This window comes from Halichoeres trimaculatus, unplaced genomic scaffold (assembly GCF_033239565.1).
Source record: "Halichoeres trimaculatus isolate MK-OKI-2021-1 unplaced genomic scaffold, fHalTri1.1 fHalTri1_scaffold_7, whole genome shotgun sequence".
Classification (NCBI taxonomy): Eukaryota; Metazoa; Chordata; class Actinopteri; order Labriformes; family Labridae; genus Halichoeres; species Halichoeres trimaculatus.
The window spans coordinates 28,496,866-28,510,227 of NW_027437185.1; the positions used below are offsets into that span (position 1 = coordinate 28,496,866).

The following is a 13,362-nucleotide window of genomic DNA, read 5'->3' on the forward strand; positions in this document are numbered from 1 at the left end:
CACTATCATCACATTTCCTCCTTCTCCATTGTCTTGGTTTCCCTCCAAAGGTACTTCTCTCACTGTGTGTAGAGTGCTCTCCAGCATACCAAAGCCCCCGCAGCCTGAGAGGGGAAGAAAGTCGTGTTTTTTTCTTTCTTTCTTTCTTTCTTTCTTATGAGATGGGAGGTTGGACGGCCAAATTAATGTGCTGGAAGCGTTCCCTCCTCAGGCCTTTGAAGCAGCCTGATGATCCACGTTCTGCCTGTCTCTCCAGGGAGCGACATCCTGCCTCTTAAGCTACAGCTTTGTGGTTTATTTGCTATGAAGCTTCAACACCATCTTTAGGTGTTTCTTTCCTCTCCTCTCTGCCTCCTGCGTCACCGCCATGCTTGCCTTGTTTGATGGTTTGGACGGCTTCACATGTAGTTTGAAGAGCACCCATCAGCAGGGTGGTGCTCTTCACAGGAGTGACAGGTTTACCCCCTGCAAGTGATTGGCGGAGAGGTGCTTTCACCTTTACTTATCACATGAAAGCTCGACCTTGCCGTCGCCCTGTTGGTTAATTTGACAGACGTTGTGAAGACACAGCAGTGAGCAATTGATTATGGTTCAAAGAGTTTTTTATCAGCCGCTGGTAGTTGCTGTCCAATGCACTCCTCTCTACTCACTTCAGGGGTGATGCTAAAAGACAGAGCTGTGTGTGTGTGTTCGTGTTGCAAAGCAGGCAGCTCTCTTTTCAAGTGTGTCCATGCGTGTAACAATCGCCCATGTGCTCGCTTCAGGGTTTAAGCTTAGCACTGGAGTTTGTCAGCAGGAACGAAAACACACACCTCAGTTGTGACAATGTGGCGCAGCGCTGGAGTAGGCGCTTGTTTTGTCCGAGCTCGGCTGCACATCACTATTTAAGCCTGTGCCCATAGCAACGGATAAAGGTGACTCAGGTCCCCGGTGGGCATAACAGTGTGGTGACTGCTCCAGCCCACATGTGAGAAATAGTCCTCACAGTCACAGCTGTATTTTGCAACTGAAAACTCAGTTTTTCTCTTTCTGCCTTCTTTTCACCATCTGACCTCATCCACCCTGCATTCTCCCTTTATTACCTCCTACGTTTCACCTAATTTCTCATCCATCCCCCTTCTACTCTCATCTTCATAACCTCCTCCGCTGCTCTATTATACTGTAGGTTTCATTTTTCCACAAGATTTGTGTAGCAGAGCAAATGAAAATGAAGAAACCGTAGCTTTTATCTCGTCAACAACAGAGTCATTTTCTCATCTGGCTCTTCTATTACACGTGATCTTCCTTGTGTGACGGTGGATGCATGGGTTAAATCAGAGAAGATTCTTTTTGCCAGAGAGATGGTGCTATTGTGTCCCTGCTCATGAAGAAACCGTGCACAATGGGGGCCATGCTTTTGGGTTTAAATGCAAATTCTACCACTTATTGAAGAAAACAGCAAGCACAGGGGAAGCTTCAGACACTTAGAGCTTCACATTCAGCAGTAGAAATTCTTCTTAAGATCATAAAAAACTCAGGGCAGTTTCATTTTAAAAATTCTAAAACGCCTTTAATGTACTTCCTCAGAGTTTGGCTTTAGGTATGTTTGTCTTGGTAGATTACTTCTACGTGAGTTTGTGGGTTGTGCCTATTGTGAAATTCGCCAAATCTTTTCTCCTAATTCCAGAATCTTCTACATACCACTAAAGCGCATGTTTGTTGAATGCACAAATTGCTAAATTGCCAATATGTCTTGTTCTTCAGACTTTAATGATTGAATCCACCAGGCAAGAGTCAACAGTTTTGGCAAATTTGTCGTGGGCACAACCCACCTACTCAGCTCTGCTGTTCATCCCACAAATGCTGGTCTCTGTTAAATGTTTAAACTCTAACAGAATAAGATTTATTTCTAAAAAGCATTGTAACAATATAAGAAATGATCTACCAAAACCAAATTTACTCAGTTTTGGTGCTAAGTTCTTATTTAAGTGACACTATTCCTCCAGAACTTTTGTCTCTGATTTCATTTTTGCCTCATTTCCACCAAGCTCCACAAAGCAAGGTTTCAGTTCGATTGGTCTTAGCACAGCATAAATTTTACTGGGTTTCCACTGACTAATCCCAAGACAGGTCTCTAAATAACTGAGTAGAGCAGTCTCACTTTTTCCATTTCGTAGGGAAAGAGGTGCCAAAACTAAACTGATCAGATCCCAAAAGGTGGAGCTACAATACTACAGACCATCGATTTGTTAAAAGTATCGTCACTTAGCGTGCAAGAGCAGCTGTGTTTCTGCTCATGGCACACAGCCTCCTCTAAAACAAAACTTAGTTGCGCTTTGAAACAAAGAGCCACATGATGATTTTTAATTACTGTGTCGGGTTTTTCTTCTTCGTTGGATTTGTTAGCTGGGTGCACTATGTCATGCTGCTATGGCTGTTATTTAAGTGATGCGGCTATCGGCATCTGGCTAACATGCCGCCTACCCTGAGGGGGCACAGTTGGCTGTGGAAACACAAACAAGACCAGGCGCAACCGAGCCAGCCCGTACCAAACTGTACTGATCTAAACCAGACTGCTGGGTGGAAGCGGAGCATTATAGACCTGCTCTCTCAGACCTAGAATCTTTGCCTGTAAGAGCTGCTTACCTAAAACTGTCTTTCCTATTTTCTGGGGATGTAAACCAAATATTAGTCTTGTGACTGAGTCAGCATTTGTAGCTTCCAGCAGTTTTCTTATCAGCAAAGTTACATAAAGACGAGAATGAAGAATTTCTTAAACTACAGATATGCAGCGGTGAGTTACTGCCTTAATAACTGTGGTGAACCTTGAAGCTCCATGATACAGTATCCAGAGAGTGAGGGTTTTGAGATGGTATGTGTGAGACATCACCACAGACAGTCAAGGGCACTGGAGTAGCAGCATCAAGTCTCAAAAATTTCAAAAATATTTCTGAAATAACTTGTGAGCTGGGTGCCTTGTTACTGCTCACTGGTGGCTGGAGGACTGTCTCCCCTCCATTTCTCTGCCTGCAAGAAATAAGCGCCTCTGTGTTCAGTCTGGCAACTTCCAGGACACAAGGCAGCCAGGGATCCGGTCCTCCCCACTCCATTAATTGACCTCCCATCATTCTTTTTTTGGGCAGTAAGACCTTAAACCTGTTGACTCCTGGTAATTATGTTGGTTTGTTGTTGTTGTAATCAAGCTAATTATGATCTGTTTTTGACACGGGTTCCTTAATTTTGTAGTCAATGGCTCTTTTAGTGGGTTTGTGTGCATAGTTTCCTGACCCGCTCGATCTGCCCTTCAGTAAATTGAAAAATCACTGCTTCTGTATCTGGCAAAAATAGGCTTGTTGTACATATGCTGCGAGTTGATATTGACCTGGATGGAAACCTGTCTGATCTGTTGCCGTGACGGTGCGGAGACAGACCAGAAATAAATCTGGTCTCCTATGGACCTCTGTACATGTGTGTCAGTATCTCTGTCTGCCTCAACCCCCCTCCTGCCTGTGTGTCAATGTTTTAGTTGTATCGGGACGTTTCTGGGCGTAAAGTTAGCGTGGTTACATCAGCCAATCACAGAGCGACCAGTGCGCAAGTGACTTTGCATGTTGATTAGTGTGTGGAAGAAGCTATCCTGAGAAGCTACGATAGTGGACGTAGCACGGAGCAAGAAAAACACTACCAAAGTTGAATGAAACACCAAACAGATAAAGCTTTTTAATAAATGAGGGTAAAGCTTGGCTCTACTTTCACTCACTTTGGGGCACTTGGGGAGCAGCTTGACTTTCTACTGAGCTTCTACTTAGCTTGAGCTAACATGCCAAGTCAGGTGCACTGCTCTTGAGTCTCTCCCACGAAGAAGCGCAATGCTGCAGGTGGTTGCTGTGCAAGTGAATGAGTCCATGTAATCACGGTCAGAGGCTGTGGGCGTCCACTGCCTCTGACACTGAGCCAAAGAGGAGGAAGCCACTTTGAATTTGTGTTTACTAACAAGTAACAAAAACTCCTGCAGACCCCACCTTTAAGCTTTCTTATAGTTGTCTGCCAAACTAGACTTTTGTATTGTCTGTTTGTTGAACCATTGGGAGAGAGCTTTATTCATTTGCTGGTACCAAATCCCCCCATAATCCAGCAGGCAAAGCTTACCCAGACTTTTAAGTTTACATTCAAAACGTGTTCACAGATAAAAAAGTTGGCACCGTTAAGATCAATTTCTGGCTGTTTGGCTTTAGAGTGGCTTGTTTCATACAGTCCATGGCCCACGACTCATCTCTCTCTTTTGTCTTCTTCCAGGTGCTCTCGCCATCCTCATCCCAGAACTGGACTTGGTCATCTCATTGGTGGGCTCGGTCAGCAGCAGTTTCCTGGCGCTGATCTTTCCCCCAGTGCTCCAGATTATAACTTTTCACACAGAGGGCCTCTCACCTCTAGTGACCATCAAGAACATCATCATCAGTGTCATTGGTTTTGTCGGGTTCCTCGCGGGAACCTACATCGCCATCGAGCAAATCATTCAGCGGAACGGACTCAAACTCACAGAGGAGACGTTTTCTACATACCTGGTGCAGTGATGAGGAGGAGTGACTGTTGGCAAGTGGATGTTGATACACCCACGCCACTGATTACACATTTTTTTAGGGCACATTTTTTATTATTTCTTTATTTGATTTGCTGCTGTTGGATGTTGTGGCCATTTTAGGATTATTCTAGCATATGTTTTTAAGCAACGTTATTTAGTGCGATGAAATGAAAACATCATTCCTTCAGGCAGGAGACTCTTTCAAATGATTTACAGAGGGATTTTTTGAGGTAATATATCAATTGACAGACTGAGAACATTGACGTGTTCAACATTTGGGTCAGATAAAATCAAACTACCTCACAAACTGGTATTGATCCTGAGTTGAAAAGTCCATATTAGACGCTGTTCTTGAAGAAGTGTTGACTCGTAGCCTTTATCCCAACCAGCTTTTCCTGTAGAGTGTTCAGAGTTTGACCAACCATCTCCTTTAGATGAATAATTTGTTGCACTTTGATTTATGCCTTATTGAGTGAAATGGCGCACTACTTTAAAGTAAACAAAACACAACATAAACTTAAAGTCAAGGAACTGTAGCTGACCTGTAAAAGCAGAAAGAGACAGATATTTTTTTATCTATACGTAGAACAAAAAAGGGTTGAGTATCCAAATGCTTAGAGTTTGGAATGACTGAGAGTATTGAGTTCTCTAAGACATAAACTTTTTCTATTCAATCCTACTTTACACATTTAATCCTGCTGCTCATCATCAACAAGCGCTTCAGATGCATTTATTTGCCGCCTAGTTTCAACACGTGATCAACAACTTGAAATACAGCCTTGCACTATCATCTAATTGCTTGATTCTCACATACTGCTGTTCTTTAGAGTAGGCACTTACTTTAAATCGTAGAATCTAACTTTGTCTATACATGGATACCAAGCTCAATATTTTACAAATAACTGCTACGTTTTATTAACTTGGATACCAGTTTATCACAATACAAAAACTGTTTTTATTTCTAAAGGTTTCTTAATGTATTTAAGACGCAGAGCCATGGAGGAAGAGGTGGATAATTGAAGTGTGTCGTCAGCGTTCACTCTAGCAGTGTGTAAGCATGCACATAGTGTTTTCAGAAACATTTATTATAGACTTAGTAAGTTAAATTAATCAAAGGGAAAAGTTATAATAATGAGATCTTTATTTCATGGTTCTAAACACAATCTGATGATAACAACTTGGAGTCTAATATGTGAATTTTTGGCTCCAAAAAATTCATAAAACCGGGTGTTAAATGATAGTTATAGTCACATTGTCTGTTTTTGTGCCTAAGTATTACAACTGTTTGGAATGCCGCAGATGTATACAAAATACACAACAAATTCAGTCTCCATGTCATGATTCAGGTGTAATTTAGAGCTGCGGATCCTCATGATCAAATAATTAAAAAAGCTCCTATATACAGCAAAATCGCCAAATACTTTAACAGAGATGTATTATAAGTGTTATTATAAAAGTCATAGTTCCATAATGTCCTTCAATACAAACCTGGGTCTTTAAACCCAGTGTATATGAGACAACATTCCTTTTTATCAGGTGGGGGTGTATTTTTAGTAGTAGGTGTATTTCTCTAGGCTTCTTAGTGGAGAAACTAATGCAGAGCTAGCCTGGAAGCTAGGCTATTTTCGCTTAAACCGCCGCAGATTGACTCCAATCCAGACATCGGAACAAATAATTGCTCTATTCAGAAATTTTTCGGCACTTTAATTTGTCTATTTCCTGTTAGTTTTGAGAGTAATTTCAGGCACAGTACAAAAGTGCTCCCCCACTATCCATAAATCTGAAAAAATGATCCAATGAGAAAACCAAAAAGCACAATTACAAGCGACAATATCTTGGATACTCAACCTCAAACCAAAATGAAAAATTAAATAAAACGAATTAACAACCTAGAAATGTTGGAAATGTAATGACACTGTGTTTTTGTCAGGGGACGTCGGACATCTTTTCTCTTCAAAACTTTTATTTTTTTGATCTGAATCTTTTTTTAATGTGTTTTTATGTTTTAATATATTACTAAATTAATGGTTGGGTTTATTTGAACATTTTTTGTAATATTCAACAGCATGCTTTTTTAGTAGACTTTCACCTTACTTTGGTATTTTAGTTTAAATAATGAGAGGCTCTGCATGTACCATATTGTAAAATGTATATAATATAAGAATATAACTTTAATTAAAGACTGTAGGTATTCTATTCATGAACTGTACACCATTCATCTGCTTCAGTGTGAAGACCACCATGTACTGTAGGTTCACTTTAAAGCTTCTGTACTGTTGTGTCCTCAGTGTTTCTGTGGCAGTAAAAACTTCTTTTGGTTTTGGTCTGCCACATCAAATTCTGATATTTATCAAAACAAATTTGTAAGTGAAGACAGCTTTGAGCCTCACTAGAGTCATTTTGTGGGCTTATATACACATTTGCTGTGTACGTGTGTTCACTTGTTAATGTCTGCACATGCGTAAAAAACTGTTTAATCTCTGTCTCAATAACAATAACATTTATCCCCTGTCACATGTGCTAATGTACTATAACAGTTTGAATGAGAAGTTTTAAAAAAATTGCTTCTGGAGACTTTGAATGAAACTGAAGATGATGATGATGACGTGCAGCGACCCCAAAAAGACTACTTTTATTCCTGCACTTTCTTCGGGGCTCCCACTAACAATAACCCAAGCAACACTTCACCAAGTCTTTTAAGTTTTTTAGTTTGACCACGTAACCAGGAAGTAAGAATAGAGCTCAAGACATCATCCTTCAGCTGGACTGTTGTTTTATTAACTGTACGATAACTCTGATAAGGAGAGACTTTTTTTTTAGATAACCTACTTTGAAAGAATACACATTTTCATTTCAGCAGGCTTTTATATCTCTGTTTGATTATCAGAATAAATGGAATCATCCATTTGTCATTCACTGTTTGGCTGCCAAGTAATTCTTTTTGTTCCCTCCATTAGTGGCTGACTTTGCCTCTATTTACTTTGAACTTTGTGGCTCTTTGATTTGTACCTGAATATTTTATCAGATCTCCGACCTCCGTCATGCAATATGATTGTCTTTGTCCTTTTTTGTGCTGATTTTCTAGTACCTGTGACTTTTCACAGCATTTTCATCTGATGGTAAAGACAATGGATGGCTTGTAATGGCATTCTACTCTCAGTGCATGTTATGCTTTTATTTTGAGAGCAACTTTTAGTGCAGTTAGGCTGTATAATACATTTGCAAAAAAGTATGTGAACCCTTTGGAACGACCAGGATTTCTCCATTTAAGTCACAAATAGACAAACATGAACCGCTTAAACTGTGACAGACAATTATATGTGTTTACATCTTTATTGAACATATAAAGTTAAGGTTCACTGTTCAGGGTAGAGAAGGGGTGTCTGATTTGTTAGGTCATGATGCTTGAGAAGTTAGCTGCCATTTTCACTCACCTTTAAGTCAAAGCAGCCACAGTAAGGATATTTCTGTTGTACTACAAGACCTGTGTCTAGATTCACTTTCTTTTTACACTTTTAGCAAGAAACACTGAGCAAGTTTGATGACGTACTCTCCAGGACCAGCGCCAGATGAATTCTAACTTTCAGCTTTTAGGGTAAGTGACACTGTACATAATCTGGGATCTGGCTTTGAGCACAGGTATTGATCCAAGTAGATGGACTTTGCTGGGATTTCTTTATAAGGAGAGGGTATGTTGATAAAGCATATTGACAAAGGTTAAAGGTAGTCTGCGGGATTTTCTATAAAAAAAATGGAATAATCCTGCTAAATCATCTTGTATGGGCCTCTGCACAGGTGAGTCAGTATCTCTGTCTGCCTCGAACCCCCTCTTCTGCCTGTATGTTGATGTTTTGGTTGTATCAGGACATTTCTGGGCGGAAAGCTAGCTTGGTTACAGCAGCCAATCACAGAGCTACTACTGCGCAAGCGACTTTGCATGTTGATTAGCGTGTGGAAGAAGCTATCCTGAGAAGCTACGATAGTGGACGTAGCACGGAGCAAGAAAAACACTACCAAAGTTGAATGAAACACCAAATAGATAAAGCTTTTTACTAAATGAGGGTGAAGCTTGGCTCAACTTTCACTCACTTTGGGGCACTTGGGGAGCAGCTTGACTTTCTACTGAGCTTCTACTTAGCTTGAGCTAACATGCCAAGTCAGGTGCACTGCTCTTGACTCTCTCCCACGAAGAAGCGCGATGCTGCAGGTGGTTGCTGGGCAAGTGAATGAGTCCATGCAATCACGGTCAGAGGCTGTGGGCGTCCACTGCCTCTGACACTGAGCCAAAGAGGAGGAAGCCAGTTTGAATTTGTGTTTACTAACAAGTAACGAAAACTCCTGCAGACCCCACCTTTTAGCCTTTTTATAGTTGTCTGCCAAACTAGACTTTTGCATTGTGTGTTTGTGTGTTGAACCATGGGGAGAGAGCCTATTCATATGCTGGTACCAAATCCCCAGATTATCCAGCAGGCAAAGATTACCCAGACTTTTAAGTTTACATTCAAAACGTGTTCACAGATAAAATAAAAAGTTGGCATCGTTTAGATCAATAAGGGTAACGAGTTTGGTCATGAAAGTTTGTAATGGACACAAAGTCTCACTTTGCCCTTGCCCTGATGAGCAGATGCCCATCCCTGGGGGTCACGCTTTATGGTGGTTTTTATTACTGACATTATTACATCACTGGCACCAACTAGACGTCATATATGAGGCACAGTATCAGTGCAATTATCCCCTTACAGTGGGGCAGTTATGTTACAGGTCATGAAATGGGTTTAATGATTCCTCTTAGCTATATGTCCTCTTAGCCAAACCCAAACCAGCCTCAAATAATATATCAGAGCACTGAAACCCCACAAGGTCAGTCTGGACTCACATTAAAGGTCTTAATGCCCCCTTTGAGATATTCATCAACTGGCTTTACAGTTCTTCATTAATTTTACACTCGTGAAGTGTCCCATTGTTTAATAATTTTTCACGTTTTCTGGCAGAAAACTGCAGGTCCCCGTGTTGCAGAGGCTTGTACCCATACATTTTCATCCCCTGAGGTTAACACGTTGGTTAACAGACTGAAGGATGGTTTTTGAGAATTAATTGGCTCTGACTTCTTCCTGAATTCAGTGTTTCCAATTATTTTAACCAGTCAGACTTATAATTGATTTTCTCTATAAAAAGGCCACTGAGCTTTTGAAACAGCCCACGTCATTTCAGTGCAACCATTCCTCGTTGTGAATGTCTTGATGCCTCAAAAGCATCAATGACACTGAAAATGTGAATGAAATGCAAGAATCTGCGTTCAATGTGAATATAAATGTACATGTATATGTTTGCTGTCAATACCAAATGTAACTGATCAGTAGGGGAAAAAAATACTTCAAGGACCTTGCTGTCAGTTTTGAGTTTCTCATTTGTTTTGTTGGTGCTCTGCAGAATGTAAATCCAAGCCACATTAGAGATCTGGAGCCCCGAGGCCCAGCTGCTTTCGGTGTCCCTTATGTGCAAATGCTTTTCAACACTGGTTGCACAAGCAGTCCGAGTAATCCTGTTTGCTGCCTAATTGATACAAATGAGAGGGAGGCCGAATGGATCGGGAAGGAGAGAAAAAGGGTCCGTTGGGGTTAATTTTCCCCGCCGTGAAGCTCCACGCTGCACTTACGGTCAGCCAGAGATGGAATTTCATTAACCCGAGTGGGAACAGGGGGGTTACTAATGCAGACCGTTGTATTCCGACAACAGCACCATGAATATTAGATGAGCTGGTCATTATAGACTGTGTATGTGCACACATTTAGCTTCGTATTGGTTTAAAAAAAATCCAATTTATATTGAGTGTTAGGAATTTTAAAATGATGAAAGTTACTCTCTGAGACATTACTGGAAAGGTCTGGCAGCTTTTTCACCACTTAAGGCAAGTTAAGGCCAAAATGAAAATTTACCTCAGAGGGTTTATAGTTTGTACAGCAGCAACACTCTTTAAGCTTTTTATTTGAAAATAAAGAAAATCCCTGAAGGACTTTTGAATGGAGGAAACAATGAAAGAAAGCACAGAAAGGGGAATGTAGGAAGGGTATTACTCCAAGGTTGGAAGACAGCCTTATGGAAATACAGCTTCTGAACATCACAAAAGATGTTCAAATTAATTCTCTATAATGGCCACTTGACATCCACCTTAACACATGGAAAAAAGACAGGCCATGCAAAACAGGAGAGGCTGTATCTCCTCAGAGATTAAGCTCCACATCAGCATCAGGATGAGACCAGCAGGCAGTGGAGACAGAGAAAGGTCCCAGGACTTCCTTCAGCACAGGGAGCCTGAGTGAAAAAGACAAGTGGGAGAGATGCTGAGAGAGAACACGCTAAGCTTGGGGGCTTGTGGGAAACAAAAACAAGCTATGTTAGAGAAATGCAGTGGTTGTAGTCAGCTAAACTTGCATAGATTGTAAGTGTTCAACTTTGGGGATAATTGAGGCTGGGAGCCCCTCTTCAAAGATTTTTAACAATAATGGGGAAGTATGAGATTTGAGGAACAAGCCCTGATTCAATGTAGGAAACGAAAGATCAGCTTTGTGTTCAGAGTCTAATGAATGTGATTGTATAAGACCAGCAAGCAGACAGAGCCACAATAAGATCAAGAGTTACAGCCTACCAATGTCTTTTTTTTACAGCCATACAGGAGCACTGCTCAGTGAGAATGGAGTATTCAATGGGGATACATTGTGGGAAAAACTGCTTTTTTAAAGTAAAGTGCCAGTGAAGAGACGCTAGGAAGGATGTTGAATTATTAAATTAAGAAGCAATCAACAAACACAAGTTGTAGAATTTGTACTAAGAACTTCAAGACTTCAAGGATCAGAAAACAAAACTCATTTGGGGAAATCAATTTTTAGTTTAATATAGATACAGAAAGCTGTGGATCATTAGCCCAGAGGTTAAAATTATGCTCAACACATCAGTTGTTTTGATCAGAAGGCAAAAGATTTAAAGATACAGAGGGCTTAGGTTTGAGCCCTGAGGAACCCCAAACTGTTTTTTTTTCCACATTTAAAATGTCAGTTTAATTAAAATTACACTTTGGTAGTTATATGATGGTGTGAAAATGAGCTTCAAAACTATTCAAAACTCAATATATATTGCATTTCCACCAAGCAGACCGGTTCGGTTCATCTTGGTGCAGCGCACATTTCATGCCGTTTCCACTGACTTTTCCTGGGACTGATCTCCAAATAACCGAGCTGTCCCACTTTTTGGGACCCTTTCGTATAGGTGCCAGACCAAATCAATCTGCTCTCGGAAGGTGGAACTACAGCACTGCAGACTGTTGATTGGTCAAAAGAATTGTCACTTACCCCATGACAGCGGCTGCATTTCTCTTGGCGGCACACAGACTTGTCTGAAACAAAGCTTGATTTCACTTTGTATCAAAGAGCTACATGCCAATCACAGCGAGGACAAAATGCTGCATGTCTTCCATCTATGCTCTTTGTTTACTGTCTCGTGTTTTTCTTCTTCGGCATCATGCTGTTATTTAACAGCTGGGGCTTTTGGCATCCCATTTACATCCTGCCCATCCTTTTTTTTTTTTTTGATGACTTTTTTGATGAATGAATGAAAGAGCAAACCCATCCATTGCACCTCATAGCCAAGCATCCGTTCTGGTTCTGCTGCAAGGGGTCAAGCTGATTCTCAAGGACCTCATACAACCCCACTTTGTAAACCACAAACTATTCGTTTAAGTTATAGAAACTCTTTGAAATGGATAACGAGCCTTAACAAAAAAGTTCCCTTTGATATCAGTCTAGGAATATATAACATAAGGAATATATCAATGGCATCAGATTCTGCACTGAGTTCAAGTCATAGAAGCACAGCAGGGAATTTAGATTAGCTGTTAGTTAGATTTGTCCTTAAAACTTTACCTCTTTGTCTTGAGTGGTTTGAAAAGAATAATGTGTAGAGAATATTTCACATTTAACAGAGAATGCATCTTGTATCAAGTTGAAATCTCTTGAGCAGAGTTTAATCTCAGCAGTCTTTCAGCTATATGAGCCAAAAACAGTTTTAATGGGAGGTTATTTTGTACATAACCTCATTAGTGTTCAACGGAGAAGTCACGATCCACAAAGAATGCAGGGTGACAGTGTTATGACTCACAGTATCACATCTGTCTTCTGTTGACCTCGCAACTGAGAATAGTTTCCTTTCTCCTTTCTCCCTGAAATGACTTCCTTTTATTTGCTTATTATTGTCTGCATGAAGAGGCGTATAAACACTGTGATGAAACCTATTCTTCTCATTCTAATTTGTTGTAACCTCCATTCATGCTCACACTACGGCGCCTGAGGCGACTGCACACACTGACCTGATATGAGACACCGAGAGTCCCTGTGTGCTCATGTAGTTGTGTTTACTCAAATTGTGTACACATGACACCCCAGCCACGTTAACTATTTCAGGGAACACATGTAAGCCCTGGATATATTAAAGTTTCATTATATAGAAAATTGTTTAAAAATGTTTATCCTATGGGTGTTGTTGGCAGATAGAAGTATACATTTGGTTGTTTTTAGTAATTCCAATTACCTTTTGATGCATAATGAATAACATGACATTGTCCATAAAATGCTTGAAACTGCAATACTGCAGATGTCCACTTGAAGCTGGTCCCAAAAAGCCTGGAAGCCGCATACACATTCATTCAAAAAACTCCATATTTAAACCATGAATTAACATGTTTATAGCCTGGTACAAAATATTTCATTTACACATATTAAGCTATATTATGTTCTTTCTAGTGTAATGAA

The 13,362-nt window shown here is 40.5% G+C and overlaps 1 protein-coding gene across 3 annotated transcripts in view; it reads left to right on the forward strand.

Annotated features, from left to right (window-relative positions):
* Positions 1–7,566, forward strand: part of slc36a1 (solute carrier family 36 member 1) — a 51,099-nt gene extending 43,533 nt beyond the window's left edge. For 2 of the 3 annotated variants that reach the window (XM_074674546.1, XM_074674548.1), the window contains exon 12: positions 4,276–7,565. In XM_074674546.1, coding sequence (XP_074530647.1) covers positions 4,276–4,553 — 278 coding nt within the window. In that variant the 3' untranslated portion in view covers positions 4,554–7,565. Of the gene's footprint in view, positions 1–4,275 lie in introns of all 3 variants that reach the window. The other variant, XM_074674549.1, reaches the window with a different exon arrangement.
* The last annotated feature ends 5,796 nt before the right edge of the window (positions 7,567–13,362 follow it).